Below are 19130 nucleotides of genomic sequence, written 5' to 3'. Positions count from 1 at the left end.
GGGCTATAGGTGGGTGTAGCGGATTTGATCATCTTCTACTTGTAGGGATCTGAGACATTGCCCCGACTCTCTGTGCTCGAGTGTGTGGTACGGGCTCAGCCTCGTAGGTTGCCACTAGCTTGTATAGCAACAAAATCTCGATGAAAATATTTTTGTAGCTATTTGAAATTTATTGCATAGGTCATACCCTTTGTTTTTTAGTGTTTATATTAATTACTTAATGAACTTGGTTATATGTTTATATATCTTAAGTTACTAATTTTGAAAAATATTAATTTCGCCCATTTATGAAAATACAATATTAATAAATATTGATATCTTCAAAGAAAAATAATTTATTTTCTTCCAATGGAGGCGAGAAAAATTTTGTCAACTCACACAAACTAATTGACAGCAGAATTCTGAGCAAATTACCAATCCAACAATGCAAATTCTCACCTTCCTCCATGATTTTCCACAGTTCATTTCAATTTGATTCAATTCTTCAATCCCACTTCCCACTTCAGCTTTTCAACCTCACAGAAATTCATGACTTCGAGAATTTGAAGTTTGGAATCCGAAAAAGCTACAAGATTAAGCAACCAATATTGAGGAAGAAGATCTCGGAAAGTTCTTGCCCGTCTGGAAATTTCTTTTCCACAGCTTCTTCTCCGATTCTGGTACTGTTCTTACCGCTTTTTGGAGGGAATTAGGGTTAGGGTTTCTGAAAAAAAGAAAAAGAAAAAAAAGAAAAAGAAAAAAAAAGGTGTTGCTCTGCTGGTGTTGTGGCCATGGGTGATGAGAAATCGGTTATTGCCATGGCGAGCAGAGACAGAGAGCGAGATCGAGAGCTTCTTATTTCGGTTCCGGAGTCCGCCATTGATGATGCATCCTCAAAACCTTCGTCATCTCTTCATTCTGGCAGAGAGGTATAATTTAGGCTGGCTATGCTTCATTTGTAACTTGTGCTTAGATTCGCCGAGAACGTTTCTAGCGTAGCGCTCTGTAAATTTGTTGTGGATTTACAAGTATCAGAGTAAAACACATGGGTGCTTTTCACACAACTTGCCTGGTCTTACTAATTCTTGACCAATTCAATTCAGAATCTGGTTTATTTCTCTTTGCCCGTTGGAGAAATTGATTGATGTTGGCTCTGTTACAATTCATAGGAGCAATTCAATATTACAAATTAACATCAACTTTCACTAAGTTCTTCGCAATTGGAATATATCAGATTTTATACTTTCCTCCTTATTATCTGCCTAACCAGTCTATTCATATTGCTTTTAGACATTTTACAAGGTTGTTAGAAGCTGGGCTTCAAAGAAATTCATGACTGGATGGTGAGCTCTTCTTTCTCTTTCGATACGTTCATGCAATATAAGCATGTTTGTATCTTGATATCTATTGAAGAGGGTTATCCTTTGTATTACATACATTGCAGCAGTCTTTTATATATCCTTGAATCAATTTTATGTACATGTTCTTGCATTGTTTATATTCTTCTGTCACAACTCATAGCAAAAGCATTACTATGGGACGCTACCCTAATTAAATTAAACTTAATACTTTCTGGTTTTTGTGATTCAATTTGGTGGTCACAATCTATAGTATACAGTGTTTTAGGAGTTGTCCAAGTGCACCAATACTCCTTTGGCATTATTGAAGGCGTAGGGTATGTAGGCTGAAGAAGGGAGAAAATCTCCACATTTTGGAAAATTGTAACGTTCTAGGGTACAATGTGTCGGTCGGTGAGAGACCATGAGCCATTTTTTCAAGTAAAGTTCTTGAAGGGGTTTCCTCCATGTGTTTTGGAATTATGATTTCTCTCAATTGGCTGTTCAAGCAATATCTTCCTTTTGACAGTCCTAATGTCATGAAGGGGTTTGCCTTGTTTCTTAAGGATTGTTTCCTAAGGATTGTTTCCTAAGGATTACAATAAATGCTTATGCGTGATGACTAAATTTTGACTATTGAGATTGAATGGATGTTTAGTTCTATTACGAATCGATTAGACCAAAATTTATGTCAAACTCTTGCCCTATGTGTGCTTAGTTCCTTCCACCTTTTTGTCTTGCCTATGACACTCTGTACTTAAAACGTTATTGTACTTACCTGTTTATTTCTTCATTAAATATGCTACAATGTTCTGTAACAAAATGCTTTCTACAGTGTTATCCTATTCCCTATCGCAATTACATTCTATATAACATGGTGGTTTATTCGCTTTGTGGATGGATTCTTCTCTCCAATCTATGCACATCTTGGAATTGATATCTTTGGTGAGCCATTATTTCATCTTTTCTTATCCTGTCTCTGATATTTATTTGACACGTTTTATACACTAACTTGTGGTGGTATAAGATAATTTTTGCAGTTCGTCTATCATATTGTTCTTGAACGATTAGACTTTTAGCTTGCTGATTGACAACGATGATTTGATTACCCTGCAAACATTCCTATATTTAACAAGTAACTTATATTTTTGAGATGCAATTTCCCTTCGTCCTCATTTTTTATTAACATGTTAAGATGTACTTTAAGGCTAAGCCTTGCTGGTGAGAGATTGGGATGTTTTGAGATACCCCTTTCAAGGTCCTAGATTCAAGCCCCTACCTAGAAAGTTTAATTTAAAACCTTTGTTGTCCGTAGGAGCTAACCTTTGGGCGGACAAAGCCTCCCTGGACACGAGTCGAGGTGGATTGTGGGCAATACAAGGAGTTGGCCCCCACACCCCAATTATTCAAAAAACATGTTTAGATGTTAGGAACTAAACTGAATTTCTGTACCAGATACATCTCAGGAATTGACTGTGATCCTTTCCCCCTCTTGTTTATGACATATGACAATTTGACATAATATTTTGAGCAAGATAAATGGATTCAATGAACGTGTAAAGTGATTTACTATCTGAGTCTCTTATGTCTCACGAATTATAGGACTTCAATTCATGATACACCGATTATTGATCTCCTTGAGATGTGCCTCATTAGTATTATACGTTTCTTCTTGTTCAAGTTCGTCTAGTCATGCTTTTTTGTTTTTGCATCTTCAATAGGTCTTGGATTTGTAACTTCCATTACATTCATCTTCCTGGTTGGTGTGTTTATGTCATCTTGGTTGGGAGCATCTGTCCTGGGCCTTGGGGAGTGGTTTATCAAGAGGATGCCGTTTGTTCGTCATATCTACAACGCTTCTAAGCAAATTAGTTCTGCAATATCATCAGGTGGTTCCTGATTATTTGTCATTGCTCCTCATTTGGTTGCTCGAGTTCTGCTAGCTAATTGTTCTATTTTTACTATCAGACCAGAACTCACAAGCTTTCAAGGAAGTAGCTATCATAAGACATCCTCGTATTGGCGAATATGCATTTGGTTTCATCACTTCATCCGTAGTCCTCCAGGTAAACTGAGGGCAAATAGAATCTGATATGTTTTTTGGGAAGCTTTTTTATACCTCTAAACTTTTTTGGTTAAATCAATTATAATCCTAAACGTTCGCAATTGAACCGATTTAGGTCTTTTGTTGGTGATTCATAATTTTTTTTTGTCACTTTTATAAAATTATTGTTTTCTCTCGAAATCATACTAAAGTTGCTAGAAAATTTTTCACGTAATGCTTCCTAAATAAATAGAGAAATTAGAGGAAGAAGATGATGAAAACTCATTCGGAAAATGCATTTGCTTACTCCTCCAGCCTAAGTAATCTTGATTGTCTAACCCTGTCTGTTTTGAGGCAGAGCTATTCCGGGGAGGAGGAGCTATGCTGTGTCTACGTCCCCACGAACCATCTCTATATCGGTGACGTTTTCCTGATTCATACCAAGGATGTTATTAGACCAAATTTATCAGTGCGAGAAGGAATTGGTGAGGCTTCTCTTCGGGTTTTTTCTCGCTTGTTGCATAANGCAAATAGAATCTGATATGTTTTTTGGGAAACTTTTTTATACCTCTAAACCTTTTTGGTTAAATCAATTATAATCCTAAACGTTCGCAATTGAACCGATTTAGGTCTTTTGTTGGTGATTCATAACCTTTTTTGTCACTTTTATAAAATTATTGTTTTCTCTCGAAATCATACTAAGTTGCTAGAAAAATTTTCACGTAATGCTTCCTAAATAAATAGAGAAATTAGAGGAAGAAGAGATGATGAAAACTCATTCGGAAAATGCACTTGCTTACTCCTCCAGCCTAAATAATCTTGATTGTCTAACCCTGTCTGTTTTGAGGCAGAGCTATTCCGGGGAGGAGGAGCTATGCTGTGTCTACGTCCCCACGAACCATCTCTATATCGGTGACGTTTTCCTGATTCATACCAAGGATGTTATTAGACCAAATTTATCAGTGCGAGAAGGAATTGGTGAGGCTTCTCTTCGGGTTTTTTCTCGCTTGTTGCATAAATTTCCTATTATGCTACCAATTTCATTCCTGATAACTGAACTGAACTTTCACCTTCCAAAGCTTTGTAAAGTTGGTATTGTCAATTACATTATAATTCAACATGATCTTGTGGTCTGAGACATAGAATGCCAATAGGTCAGAGTTCTTGATTCTTGGAAATTGCTGAATTGTTGGATTCTGACTTATTTTCAAACTTGAAATATTGAGGGAAGAAAAGGCTGAAATGTGTATATATATATATATGGTGAACCATATTCTCACCGGAGATCAATCGTAATTCTGTCGTTATTTCCGTGATATTATTGCAGAAATCGTCGTCTCGGGAGGAATGTCGATGCCCCAAATACTTTCAACAATGAGTTCCGAGATTATGACCATAGAAAGAAGTTGACTTGAGAAAAGTTAAGAATGGGGATACTAGTAGGGCTCATAGTAGCAGCATTTGCGTATCTTCTTCTTCACCTCCGGATTCGAACCGACCACGCTGCAACCGTCATCTGGGTAAGTGCAAGGCCGAGACTGTTGCGTCCCAGTGAGTAATTTCGTAACAGTGTGATTTGTAAACCGAGCTTTCGAGTTTCTATCCTTTTGATAGTTCAAATATTGTTCAGTATATTATGTAGTCTTGAGAGAGGACTTCTGAAGGGTTGGATTTCTGTGAATTGGTTACTCTTCTATACTAAATTCAGTTCATTTATATTCATTCATGAAATAGTTGTACATGTTCATGTGAAAGGTTCATAAAATTCTCATTTAACGTCAAGTTCTTCTTGATTTTGTGTGCTCAGTTTTGCTTGGTGATATAAAATTCCAATTGTTTGTAGTTCCAAAGTTAAAAGAATTGGAAAAGATGAGACATTTTTGAGCGAACAAAGAACAAAATTTGTTCGAAATTTGAATTATAGTCTCGAAGAGAAAATTATTCAAACGAAATCATTATATTGTTAGTGAACTTTCAAACGGTTCTGTAATAGCTTTAGCAGATATTGTCTTCTTTGAGCTTTTTCTTTCTGTTTGTAAGGGAGAAATTTTCACACCCTTGTAAAAGATGGTTCATTTCTATCTCCAATTGATGTGGAATCTCACGGTCCACCCACCTCGGAGTCCAGCGTCCTTGTTGGCAATCAACCTATGCGGGATCTCCACAATCTACCTCCTCAGTGCCCAACGTCCATCTCACAATCAACTGATGTGGGATCTCACAATCCACCCACCTCGGAGACCAATCAACCGATGTGGGATTTCACAATCTCAACCTATGCGGGATCTCCACAATCTACCTCCTCAGTGCCCAACGTCCATCTCACAATCAACTGATGTGGGATCTCACAATCCACCCACCTCGGAGACCAATCAACCGATGTGGGATTTCACAATCTCAACCTATGCGGGATCTCCACAATCTACCTCCTCAGTGCCCAACGTCCATCTCACAATCAACTGATGTGGGATCTCACAATCCACCCACCTCGGAGACCAATCAACCGATGTGGGATTTCACAATCTACCTCCTCGGGTCCAATGTCTTTGCTGGCCTTCATTTCTTTCTCCAATCGATTGATGTGGGATCTCACAATCCACCCACCTCGGAGACCAATCANACTTTCACCTTCCAAAGCTTTGTAAAGTTGGTATTGTCAATTACATTATAATTCAACATGATCTTGTGGTCTGAGACATAGAATGCCAATAGGTCAGAGTTCTTGATTCTTGGAAATTGCTGAATTGTTGGATTCTGACTTATTTTCAAACTTGAAATATTGAGGGAAGAAAAGGCTGAAATGTGTATATATATATATATGGTGAACCATATTCTCACCGGAGATCNAGTGTCTTTACTGACTCTCATTCCTTTCTCCAATCGATGAAAGATCTCACATATTTATTTTGGTCCACAATTTTTAAATTTGTGCTATTTTGATTATCGAATTTTAAAAATATCTATTTTAGTNCAATCGTAATTCTGTCGTTATTTCCGTGATATTATTGCAGAAATCGTCGTCTCGGGAGGAATGTCGATGCCCCAAATACTTTCAACAATGAGTTCCGAGATTATGACCATAGAAAGAAGTTGACTTGAGAAAAGTTAAGAATGGGGATACTAGTAGGGCTCATAGTAGCAGCATTTGCGTATCTTCTTCTTCACCTCCGGATTCGAACCGACCACGCTGCAACCGTCATCTGGGTAAGTGCAAGGCCGAGACTGTTGCGTCCCAGTGAGTAATTTCGTAACAGTGTGATTTGTAAACCGAGCTTTCGAGTTTCTATCCTTTTGATAGTTCAAATATNTCAAATGTGTTCTAATACGTTAATACAAAGAACAATTTTAAAATTAAAAAAAAAAAAAAAAAAATTAGAAGCTATTTTGAAATATGAGAAATTAACATNTGTAAACCGAGCTTTCGAGTTTCTATCCTTTTGATAGTTCAAATATTGTTCAGTATATTATGTAGTCTTGAGAGAGGACTTCTGAAGGGTTGGATTTCTGTGAATTGGTTACTCTTCTATACTAAATTCAGTTCATTTATATTCATTCATGAAATAGTTGTACATGTTCATGTGAAAGGTTCATAAAATTCTCATTTAACGTCAAGTTCTTCTTGATTTTGTGTGCTCAGTTTTGCTTGGTGATATAAAATTCCAATTGTTTGTAGTTCCAAAGTTAAAAGAATTGGAAAAGATGAGACATTTTTGAGCGAACAAAGAACAAAATTTGTTCGAAATTTGAATTATAGTCTCGAAGAGAAAATTATTCAAACGAAATCATTATATTGTTAGTGAACTTTCAAACGGTTCTGTAATAGCTTTAGCAGATATTGTCTTCTTTGAGCTTTTTCTTTCTGTTTGTAAGGGAGAAATTTTCACACCCTTGTAAAAGATGGTTCATTTCTATCTCCAATTGATGTGGAATCTCACGGTCCACCCACCTCGGAGTCCAGCGTCCTTGTTGGCAATCAACCTATGCGGGATCTCCACAATCTACCTCCTCAGTGCCCAACGTCCATCTCACAATCAACTGATGTGGGATCTCACAATCCACCCACCTCGGAGACCAATCAACCGATGTGGGATTTCACAATCTCAACCTATGCGGGATCTCCACAATCTACCTCCTCAGTGCCCAACGTCCATCTCACAATCAACTGATGTGGGATCTCACAATCCACCCACCTCGGAGACCAATCAACCGATGTGGGATTTCACAATCTCAACCTATGCGGGATCTCCACAATCTACCTCCTCAGTGCCCAACGTCCATCTCACAATCAACTGATGTGGGATCTCACAATCCACCCACCTCGGAGACCAATCAACCGATGTGGGATTTCACAATCTACCTCCTCGGGTCCAATGTCTTTGCTGGCCTTCATTTCTTTCTCCAATCGATTGATGTGGGATCTCACAATCCACCCACCTCGGAGACCAATCAACCGATGTGGGATTTCACAATCTACCTCCTCGGGTCCAATGTCTTTGCTGGCCTTCATTTCTTTCTCCAATCGATTGATGTGGGATCTCACAATCCACCCACCTCGGAGACCAATCAACCGATGTGGGATTTCACAATCTACCTCCTCGGGTCCAGTGTCTTTACTGACTCTCATTCCTTTCTCCAATCGATGAAAGATCTCACATATTTATTTTGGTCCACAATTTTTAAATTTGTGCTATTTTGATTATCGAATTTTAAAAATATCTATTTTAGTCTCGAACTTTCAAGAAATAACAATCTTAGTTCTTACTTTAATTTTAATTTTAACGAATTAATATCATAATTTCAAATGTGTTCTAATACGTTAATACAAAGAACAATTTTAAAATTAAAAAAAAAAAAAAAAAAATAGAAGCTATTTTGAAATATGAGAAATTAACATAAAATAAATAATTTTGAAAATTGTGACTAAAAATAAAATTTAAACCTTTAATTAGAAAAGAAAAAAAAAGAGGGAAAATCATAAGAATGGGCTTAGAAGAATTGACCGCCAAAAACTCGATGCCGTCAAATTAGTAGGAGGCATGGGACTCTCATCTTCATTCTCCTATTCTACTTCTCACCCACTTCTTCCCTTCCTCTCCTCCGCCTTCTTCTTCTTCTTCTTCTTCCTCTTCCCATAAATTTCTTCTCTGAGAATCCTTTCCGCCATGTTTAGGCTCTGGAAATGGTATCAGAACTGCCTCACCTTCCATCCCGTGAAGACTCAGGTCATCAGCTCCGCCATTCTATGGGGCACTGGCGACATTGCAGCCCAATACGTTACTCACTCGGCCGCCAAAACGCATCTTCAAGCTTCTGTGAGTATTATCCCCTTCATTTTGTTTTCTTTGTAACTTCATTCATGAGGCTATCTTTCTTGCTTCCTTCTTTGAGCTTGTGGTTGATTTCCTTTCATTGATCGGAATTTTCTTGTTGACTTGAATTGCTTTTGTTCTTGTCTTGTTCTTGCTCTGATTTAGGTTTGAGCGATGAAATATTTCATTGTCTTGTTTTTGTTACTTTGTCATTTGATTTTTAGTCCTAACTTCAAGTAATTCCTTGGTTTTACTCGAGCGATAAATTACCATAAGTTTAGGCGATCTTTGCTTTTGTAGAATTAGCCCGCGTAATGTTGATGCTGTATCTTGATTGCATCTTCGGTGCATTTTGAAGTTTTCTGATTAATTAAAGTTCTTGGGCTGTGGGATATCATTTTAATGTCTAAATGTATATGTGTTCTCAATTTTTGGTCAAATTTTTTTTATCATTTAGAAGTACCACTTTCAATAGTTAACTAAGAACTACTCGTCTTTAAAGCGTGTTTCAAATTTCATCCAATCTTTTGGAGAGTGTTCTTTACTTTAGAAATCCTGAATTAAAGAGTATTCTGGGAGAATTTTACTGAATTTTCTTAGAAGTACCACGGATGCTGAATTTCATTCTTGGGAAACATCCCTTGAAGATGAAACAAAAGCCCTGGGGGAATTTTATTACACCCTTCTGCCGGGTCACTTGGCAAGAAAGAAACAGTACGATTTTTCAAGACAAGAAATCCTACAGAATGTGATTGAATTTCCCGAGTAACTTAAGACTTTGGTTGGGTGTCATTGTGTTCTCCTGCTCCTCTTGTCTCCTCCAAGGCCCACTGCCTCTTGCTAATGGTGGAACCTCTGTGAGCTTATGTTCTTGTACGTCTATCAAATAAAAGTTCACGAATTGTCAATCTTTTTGTTGGTTCACAACCTGCTTACCTTCTCTTAGTTCAAGCTTGGCATGATCCTTTTCTGACCATATAAGGGTGATGATATTTGAAGCTCCTAGTTACTGTAATAGCCCAAGTCTACTACTAATAGATATTGTCCGTTTTGGCTCATTACGTATTACTGTCAGCCTCACAGTTTTAAAACGCGTCTGCTAGGGAGAGGTTTCCACGCTCTTATAAGGAATGCTTCGTTTCCCTCCCCAACCGATGTGGAATCTCACATTTACTTTGTCTAGTTATTCGTATTCCAATTCAATCTTTAGCACAAGACACCAGTTTGCAACTCTAGATCTATAATTAAGTTTTCTTAATCTATTTTTGGTTCTATTTTCATATTTGTTTTTGCTCTTTTATTTCACATCAATTTTCTTTGGTTTTTCTCTGAAGTTGTTGCTAAGTGGTGCTCTTCCTTTATTTGTTGCTCTGAAATAACTTATTGTACTGATATTATGTGTATATTATAACTGAACTAACACCTACAATTAATTTTTTTTATGTAGCAGGATGCTGAAAAAGAGTTCAAAATCAACTGGAAACGTGTTGGAATCACAAGCATGTTTGGATTCGGCTTTGTCGGACCAGTCGGCCACATGTGGTTCGTTTCCTTTATCTTTTCCTTATCAACTTTTGGTCATATCTATCATCTTTGTTACTACAAGAATAAGCTTCTATATTCTCAGGAAGGCAACATGGTTCTGCTTTATCCATTATTTTTTGTTTTCATATTCTGTGAATGCATAGATTGAAGTGGCAATTGGTTGGTTTGTTTAATCTTCATGGTTCTCTATGTAAGGAAACAAATCTGGAAAGTACTTTAGATTCTTGGATCAAGTCCTTTCAAGTACCACACCATTAAATGGATAACGTATCTAAGTTTCTTGGATTCATGAAGTTTGGTGTAGGATTGTTTGAAGTTTTATACAAGAAAATATGTTTTAAAGATTGTGAGTTTAACATAACATGAGTTTGGTTTGTGGATTTATAATTTGTCGAGTTAACATGGAGTATAAGAAGGCGATTCTATAATCTCGAGTTTATATATCCTTCAGGTTTAGTAAACTCATATTTTGGGATAAGTAACATAACTCACTCGAGATTAATGCTGGTTTAAACATAACTCACGCAACTTGTTTATATTAGATTATATAAACTTAACTCGTGAACACCTCTAAAGAAGCTGCTAGAGGTTGCTTAAAAGTTGCATGAGTTTGTAAAGTACTATTTTTTGTAACTTGATTGGATCCCCTTTCTCTTTAGGGTGCTCGTGTTTGTGGCGGTGTTCTTTTTTGTATGCTCTTGTATTCTTTCGTTTTCTCGCATCAAAATTAGTACGATTATTCATTGGAACTATTGTTTTGAACTTGTACGTTATTTGTGCACACGGGCATTTAAGAAATCGGATCGTTTGGCAGGTATGAAGGGTTGGACAGATTTATAAGGCTAAGGCTTCAGCTACGGCCAAAATCAGCCAAGTTTGTTGGGGCAAAACTGGCAATGGATGGGCTGATCTTCGGACCACTCGACTTAATCGTGTTCTTCAGTTATATGGGATTTGCCAACGGCAAAGATGCTTCTGAAGTGAAAGAAGACTTGAAGCGGGACGTGTTCCCGGCGTTTATGTTGACGGGTACGGTGTGGCCTATCATTCAGGTCGCAAACTTTCGATATGTGCCAGTGAGGTACCAACTTCTCTATGTTAACTTGTTCTGCTTGTTGGACAGTGCTTTTTTGTCATGGTTTGAGCAACAAAATGATGCTCCTTGGAAGCAATGGTTTACCTCTTTTAATCCTTTTAATGAAAAATAAGAGATTTTGAGACTCTCAGGAAATGCCTGATTTGTTCCCTTTTATAGACTCTCGAGATATTCTAAGCCACTTTTGTTCAATCTCTCTCTCCGTTTCGATCAACTCATCATGCCCTGTTTTCCAAATCTTTTCCTTAAACGTGTACACTTTGAATTGAGAGCTATTCCGGGGATAAGATCATTTTATGGAGTTAAGCGTGTTTTGTTTAGAGTAATTTTATGTTAGCTGATCTTCTAGATATTTTCCTAAGAAAGACATAGGTTGGTCCTAGGAAATTTTCTTATAAAGTGTGTGAATGAGTAGAATAAATAGAGCGAACCATGTCATAGGAGATGCAATAAAGCATGAAAAGACTTGTGTCGGTTTGAAGCCTACCTAAAAGTTGTCGGTTATCTCGTGGAATACTGAATTGAAGAAATTGAAGAAAAGTATTTTCTGTTGGATTGGGTGACATGGACCTTGTGATTCATCTGGCGTCTTATCTACATACTTGTCTCGTTTCGAGTGCTAGGACTAATAAAATCCGAATCATTCTACCAATAAGATCTTAACCAAACATTTAGTAGTCACCCTTGTTTAATTTGTCCATGGACGAGAGAGGCCATTCATTTGACTAAGAAATATTTAAAATAATTGAAAATTACTACTTATACATATAAAGTAAATTTTGTTATAAAAGAGCAATAAAACATGAAAAGACCTGTCTGTTCGATGATAAACAGCCTGACTCGATACCATGTAAGATGATAACCAAATTATTGTTACTATTATCATAAAAGGACTGCGGTCATGTGTCATGCCTAACAAAAGGACAAATAATGCCAACTTTATGAAGAGAGGGGGGGGCGTGTGTCACCTGCATGGCTCTATGCTCTTTGCCTAAAGCCACTTTATCAATTCTGTCAAAATTATTTATAAAAAAAAAAATATATATATATATATAGTCGCTCTCCCTTTCTTTTTTCTCTCTTTATTTTAAGTAATTGTATGATATTGTCCTGAACATAAGCTCTCGTGACCTTGCTTTGTGCTTCTAAAAGGCTTCATACCCATAGAGACAGTATCCTTTGGTTATAAACTCATGACCATTTCTCGGCCAGAGTGGAACTTTCATCCTCCAACAAAATTAATACAAATATTAATAATATTTTTAAACTTAAAAAAATTTTAAAATACATTTACATCGTTCAGAACGTTATTACAAAAACACGGGTAAACTTTTAGGAGTATTCTAATATTATCCTTAAAAAAATTTAAACAAAATATTACCATTTTATTTGACAATCCAATCTAATCTGGCCAATCTGGTTAGATTAAGTTAGGTTATAAACTCTATTAAAAAAAATTGAAATTGTTAAAATTTGAAACAATATCTATATATGTCAATAAACTAACGTTGGAGATAGGCATGCTTTTCTTTATATCTCTTTGTTTTTTATTTGTTATTATTATTATTTATTTATTCTCGTAGAAAACTCTTTCTTCGACGTGTGCACTTCTTCATTTTTCCAGCGATGCAATCCACTGTGTCTCTGCAACCACAAGACGACGCCCGACAGCTCTTCCTTCCACTTCTCGATTCATCGCCTGAAACTACCACCGCCGCCGCCGCCGTTGTTGACGGCGGAAGAGGAGGAGGAGGAGGAGGAGGTTCATTTCCTAAGCTGGTCGAATCGTCCCCGTCGCCCCCGAACGGCGTTGCTGAAAGAGAGAGCCGTCATATCAATAAATATGTGCTCGCCGGTGCCGTTTTGGCTTCCACCAATTCCATTCTCCTCGGCTATGGTTAGCTCATACCATTTTCTCTTTCAATTTCTTACTTTTTTAATCCATTTAATAATTAACATATATTTATTAAATTTGAATATATATATTTAAATTAGTTATAGTTATTTCAACATTAAATGAAGATTTCTGTAATTATTGATAAATTCTATATATATTTTTTAAAAAATCCAAGAACAACCTTGATAACATAAATATTTTGTTTAATTATTAATTAAATAGCATAATTAAATTTTAATTATTTTAATTAGTGTAATTGTGCCGATAATTTCAGATATAGGAGTGATGAGTGGAGCCATTTTGTACATCAAAGAGAATATGAAAATCACCACAGAACAACAAGAGCTCTTAGTCGGTTCCTTAAACGTCTGTTCTCTAATCGGAGCTCTCGCCTCCGGCGAGACTTCCGACCGGATCGGCCGCCGGTACACAATCCTCATAGCCGCCGCCACATTCCTAATCGGTGCCATCTTGATGAGCTTCGCACCGTCTTTCCTCTTCCTTGTCGCAGGCCGCGTCGTTGCCGGCATTGGCGTCGGCTTCTCTCTGATGATCGCTCCGGTCTACGTCGCCGAACTCTCGCCGGCGTTTTCTCGAGGCCTCCTCACATCTCTGCCGGAGATCTTCATTAGCGCCGGAATTTTACTCGGATATATTTCAAATTACGCCTTCTCTGGCCTTTCTGAAACCGTTAATTGGCGATTTATGCTAGGGATTTCAGCGATTCCGGCCGTAATTGTCGCCCTCGGTGTCTCCGCCATGCCGGAATCGCCTCGATGGCTTGCGATTCGCGGTCGAGAAATCGAAGCGAAACGAATCCTAATTAAAATTTCTGAATCGAAAGAAGAAGCCGAACTCAGATTTACAGAAATTACCAGATCGGTTTCCGCTTCTTGCAAATGGCGCGGTAATGAAAGTGTTTGGAAAGAATTGTTACTGAATCCTTCTCCGTCGGTCCGCCGGATTCTAATCGCCGCCGTTGGAATCAATTTCTTCATGCAAGCTTCTGGAAACGACGCCGTTGTGTATTACAGTCCCGAGGTTTTTCGAGAGGCCGGAATTCATGATAACAAACAACTCGTCGGCGTAACAGTCGTAATCGGAATCGCTAAGATGGGATTTGTTTTGATTTCGGCTTTTTTCTTGGACCGGTTCGGCCGGAGGCCACTTTTGTTATTGGGCTCGACCGGTATGGCTTGTTCGTTGGCTGGGCTGGGCCTGGGCTCGAAATATCTGGAGTATTCAGATGAAAAGCCCAAATGGGCTATTGGGCTTTGCGTGGTGGCCGTTTGTGCGGCCCTGTCGTTTTTCTCTATTGGGCTTGGGCCCATCACGTGGGTCTATTCGTCGGAAATATTTCCGTCTAGATTGCGGGCCCAAGGTTCGAGCCTGGCGGTTTCGGTGAACCGGTTGGTAAGTGGTTTGGTGGCAATGACGTTTCTGAGCATTTCGAGTAAAATCTCGTTCGGAGGGATGTTTTTTGGACTCGCCGGGATAATGGCGGCGGCGGCGGCTTTCTTTTACCACTTTCTGCCGGAGACCAAGGGGAAAAGCTTGGAAGAAATTGAAACTCTCTTTGACGACGATGGACTTCATTAAACAATATTCTCATTTTTAATTTGAAACTTAATCCAAATTAGTATATTTAACCTTTTAATCCATCATTATTTTGGCCTTCAAAATATACTAATATGTACAAAGTTATGTCATTAGTCTGTTAAAATTAAAATAAATATTTTGAAAATTTGAAGACCAAAATGGATTTCTTTTTTTAATGCTCAAAATTTTAATGACTCGAAAAATCCAGAACGTCACGAGACAGTTCCGTCCACATCCGGTGTGGACGTTAGAGCATTGAGAGGACCTTTCCCTAATACGAGAGGACTGGGAAGGACGCACCTCTGGTGTACCAGTTATCGTGCCCACGGTAAACGCTGGGTAGCCAAGTGCTGAGCGGATAATTATTGAAGGTATCTAAGTAGTAAGCCCATCCTAAGATGAGTGCTCTCTCCAAAAATCGATTGTCTATATAGAAGGTAACTTTTTTTAAATATATTAAAATTGAATGGTAAATTTTATTAAATATTTGAAAATAGGTAAAAGATGGTTTATTGTTTTTTCTAAATTTATGGGTTTTTTTTTTTTTTTTTTTTTTTTTTTTTTTTTTTAGCCAAGTGCTGAGCGGATAATTATTGAAGGTATCTAAGTAATAAGCTCACCCTAAAATGAGTGCTCTCCAAAAATTGATTGAACTATATAGAAGGTAACTTTTTTTTAAATATATTAAAATTGAATGGTAAAATTTATTAAATATTTGAAAATAGGTAAAAGATGTTTTTTTTTTTTTTCAAAATTTATGGGTTTTTTTTTTTTTCCTCAAAGCTCTCATGTACTAAATTCAGAACGTCATGAGACAGATCGGTTCATATCCGGTGTGGGCGTTAGAACATTGAGAGGACGTTTCCCTAATACGAGAGAACCGAGAAGGATACACCTTTGATATACCAGTTATCGTGCCCACGGTAAACGTAGGTAGCCAAATGCGAAACGAATAACTGTTCATAACTGCTGAAAGCATCTAACGAGTAAACCCACTCCAAGATGAGTGCTCTCTTATATTTACTTTCTCGGAGCTAGCATAGCCGAAATTCAATTTAATAATAAATAATTTTTAAGGTATGGAAGGTATTTTTTTAAAATATTAAAATTAATCATAAATTTTATTAAATATTTGAAAATAGGTAAAAGATGGTTTATTATTTTTTCTAAATTTATGGGTTTTTTTCTTTTCAAATAAAGAGTATGAATTATTATTCATTCAAAACCCAATAATAATTTTTTTTAATTTTCAAAACGTAGTTTTGTGTTTAAAAAAATTGATAAAAAAAAAAAAACAAAATCACATTATTATACTTAAAAAGGGATGCCAGTGTCGCATAACGAGAACGTGTACAATTTTAGACCACAAATATTTAAATTTAAAAATTAAAAAAGCTTCGAATAAAGTAAACAAATAAANCAACTGTAAACGCTAAGTAGCCAAATGTGAAACGGATAACTGCTGATAACTGCTGAAAGCATCTAACGAGTAAACCCACTCCAAGATGAGTGCTCTCTTATATTTACTTTCTCGGAGCTAGCACAGCCGAAATTCAATTTAATAATAAAATAATTTTTAACCGTATGGAAGGTAATTTTTTAAAATATATTAAAATTAATCATAAATTTTATTAAATATTTGAAAATAGGTAAAAGATGGTTTATTATTTTTTCTAAATTTATGGGTTTTTTTCTTTTCAAATAAAGAGTTTGAATTATTATTCATTCAAAACCCAACAATAATTTTTTTTAATTTTCAAAAACGTAGTTTTGTGTTTAAAAAAATTGATAAAAAAAACAAAATTACATTATTATACTTAAAAAGGGATGCCATGACGTGTCTCATAAAGAGAACGTGTACAATTTTAGACCACAAATATTTAAATTTAAAAATTAAAAAAGCTTCGAATAAAGTAAACAAATAAAAATAAAAGTGGTGGTCTAGGTTTCGCCCGACCCGAGTAGAGCGTCCCAACGATGGGATGTTAAAAAGCGGACACGTGTCACTTAATATTCTCCAACTCATCTATGCTCGACCTCATTCATCCCCTCTCAAAATTTATATACTTCAAATATATATTATTTTAAATTAACATAAATTATTAAAAAAAATATTATAATTGAGGGTTTTAGAGTAATTTAATTTAATAATTTAAAATTTAGAAGTATAAATTCATCAACATTTAAGACAATAATAAATGTATGGTTTGACTTTTTGGTCACAAATTATAATTAAATATTTCGAGAAATTATTAAAAACAGTCACATGGTTTTATTTGTTGCGATGTAAAAGTTTCGAACAACGGTGGGGCCCACCAAAATAAGTGGGTCCAGTTGGCAGGAACATGATCATACAGGTGTACACATGCACACGTGTCTCTTGTGTGAAAGCCGCTTTCAAAAAACGACAAAAAGAAAAACGACGTCGTGTCATGCAACACGTGTAACCCATCAACGCAGTTGGGACCCACTGACTTTAAAAAAAAATAAAAATAAAAATAGACATAAAATAAAAAGACGAGAGCGTAAGAGACTATACCCTATCGTACACGTGACAACATGAGGGGAAGCGGCAAGCGGGACCCTTGAAATATTGTTATGGTGGGACCCACTTGTTGACACGCGTCATAACAAGAAAGATAAGTTTGGTGTTGTTGGTGGCAGGTGGGCCCCACCGGTCGGTTAAAATGTCGAAGTTTTCCAATTTTACAAAAATATTAATTCAAGCAAGGTTAAAATTGGAATGTTCTTATATTTGTATAGAAAAATATTTTTAAAAAATGTAAAATATATATATATATATATATAATTTTTAGATTTTAGACTTTTATTATTTATTATTTATATTACTTTAATCAGAGTTTATTTTTTTATATTTTTTTTAATGTTTTTTTACTTTTTTTAAATAATATTTTCAGAATTTTCATAAAGTAATTTTAAGAATTTATTTTTATTCGAGTTTATGAGCTTAAAAGAACGAGAAAAGTCAAAATAAATAAATTGTCGTATACAAACACTAACTTCTAAAAAATAAAAAGGTAAAAATTTTGATTCTTAATGATTTATTTTTTTACCGATTCCTAAAAAGTAAAAGTAAACTTTTATACGCTTTATTTTTAACGGGTAAAAAAATGATGTCATAAAGGTTTATTTAAACAAAAATTATATTCGTAGTTTTAAATTTAACCTTAATTGTTCACATGGTTTGTTTAATACGTAAAATTTAAATTTAGTAATTGGTTAGTAGATTGGTAAAATAGCTGTCATTTTGGACTGTAAATTTCAGATTGGTTAAACATTAAATATTTTATTAAAATATAAATAAATTTCAGATTGGTAAAATATTGCAGCCTAACACGATATATATATATATATATTTTTTATTATTTTTTTTCATTTACATATAAATACAGTTATACGGACAGCAAAACATAATTTCCCATCTCTATTCGCACTATAAATAATACATAAAAAGGAAAAAAAAAATTAATTCGAAATTAAGATGGGGATTTATCCTAAAACCCACCGCTAAACAACGAAAACGGATAAGGCGGCGGCGAACTCGACCCTCCTCCGGCCACCAGCTCCGCCAGGACACTATCTCGGCCGTCGCCGAGTTCGTAAACCGAAATATTACTCTCAGGTGGCGACAGCTCTATGTAATCGCCAAATCCGCCGCCGGAGTCAGCGCCGCCGCCGTTCCACCATAAGGTAGTCTCCGGCGACGACAAGGCGACGTTATCATCGAAAACACCAGTCTCCGGCGACGAATCATCCTCCATGGCTTTCACGAATTTGACCGGACTTGGAGGCGGTCGCATGGTCACACGCCGCCGTACGCGGCGGTTCTGCAGCAGAATTCTTTGAAGAATTTCGGGATTCTCCATGATTTTGTACAGAAAGGACATCATTTGTTGCGGGCGTTTTTCGGTCGCCTCGATTCGCTTGTTCATCGATTCGACTTCGGTTTCTAAAGCTATTTGTTCTTGTTTTAGCTTTGAAATTTCCAGTGCTAATTCTCCGTCGTCTTCACGTTTCACTTGAATGTGTGAATTTCGGCTGTGTCTTCTTCTTGTGATGTTCTTCAGCAAATGCTTTTGATCTCTCAGAAACCATTGGCTCGCGAATTCCCATTTGTCTGGATCCACCTTCTTGAATCCCTGTCCCCGACAAAAAAATTTTAATAAATTATATATAAAAAAAATTTAAATAATTAAAATAATTTGAATTTTTCATGAATTATGCTATGAACCACATAGAAAACAAAAAATTAACTGCATTAAAATACATTAAAATTTTGTGTGTTTTTTTTTTTTTTTTTTTT

At 36.3% G+C, this 19130-nt stretch overlaps 4 protein-coding genes across 5 annotated transcripts in view; 3 read left to right on the top strand and 1 right to left on the bottom strand.

Moving 5' to 3' along the window:
* Nucleotides 1–319: 319 nt before the first annotated feature.
* LOC111805594 (protein CONTINUOUS VASCULAR RING 1-like) lies at nt 320–5091 on the top strand. The gene is made up of 7 exons (XM_023690714.1): nt 320–908; nt 1270–1322; nt 2152–2261; nt 3038–3205; nt 3285–3382; nt 3719–3845; nt 4688–5091. Exons 1-7 carry the CDS (start codon nt 771–773, stop codon nt 4768–4770), a joined length of 777 nt encoding a protein of 258 aa, XP_023546482.1. The 5' UTR covers nt 320–770; the 3' UTR covers nt 4771–5091.
* A 3292-nt stretch (nt 5092–8383) lies between these two features.
* Nucleotides 8384–11502, top strand: LOC111805825 (protein SYM1-like). Of its 2 annotated transcripts, none has more exons than XM_023691066.1 (3): nt 8384–8672; nt 10120–10211; nt 11029–11502. In XM_023691066.1, the coding sequence occupies exons 1-3, from the start codon at nt 8523–8525 to the stop codon at nt 11420–11422; spliced, it is 636 nt and encodes a 211-aa protein (XP_023546834.1). In that variant the 5' UTR covers nt 8384–8522; the 3' UTR covers nt 11423–11502. The 2 variants fall into 2 exon arrangements, with proteins under 2 accessions (XP_023546834.1, XP_023546833.1); XM_023691065.1 differs by having other exon boundaries at nt 10117–10211.
* A 1327-nt stretch (nt 11503–12829) lies between these two features.
* On the top strand, nt 12830–14871 carry LOC111805647 (probable polyol transporter 6). The gene is made up of 2 exons (XM_023690794.1): nt 12830–13207; nt 13482–14871. Exons 1-2 carry the CDS (start codon nt 12937–12939, stop codon nt 14804–14806), a joined length of 1596 nt encoding a protein of 531 aa, XP_023546562.1. The 5' UTR covers nt 12830–12936; the 3' UTR covers nt 14807–14871.
* Nucleotides 14872–18225: 3354 nt separating this feature from the next.
* The window catches only part of LOC111806178 (heat stress transcription factor C-1-like), a 1404-nt gene continuing 499 nt past the window's right edge, over nt 18226–19130 (bottom strand). Inside the window, exon 2 of the mRNA XM_023691556.1 lies at nt 18226–18966. Coding sequence (XP_023547324.1) covers nt 18322–18966 — 645 coding nt within the window. The 3' untranslated portion in view covers nt 18226–18321. The remainder of the gene's footprint in view (nt 18967–19130) is intronic.

This window comes from Cucurbita pepo, chromosome LG11 (assembly GCF_002806865.2).
Source record: "Cucurbita pepo subsp. pepo cultivar mu-cu-16 chromosome LG11, ASM280686v2, whole genome shotgun sequence".
NCBI lineage: Eukaryota > Viridiplantae > Streptophyta > Magnoliopsida > Cucurbitales > Cucurbitaceae > Cucurbita > Cucurbita pepo.
Note: the sequence above shows the minus strand (reverse complement) of the source record. Positions and strands in the feature narration are given on the sequence as shown.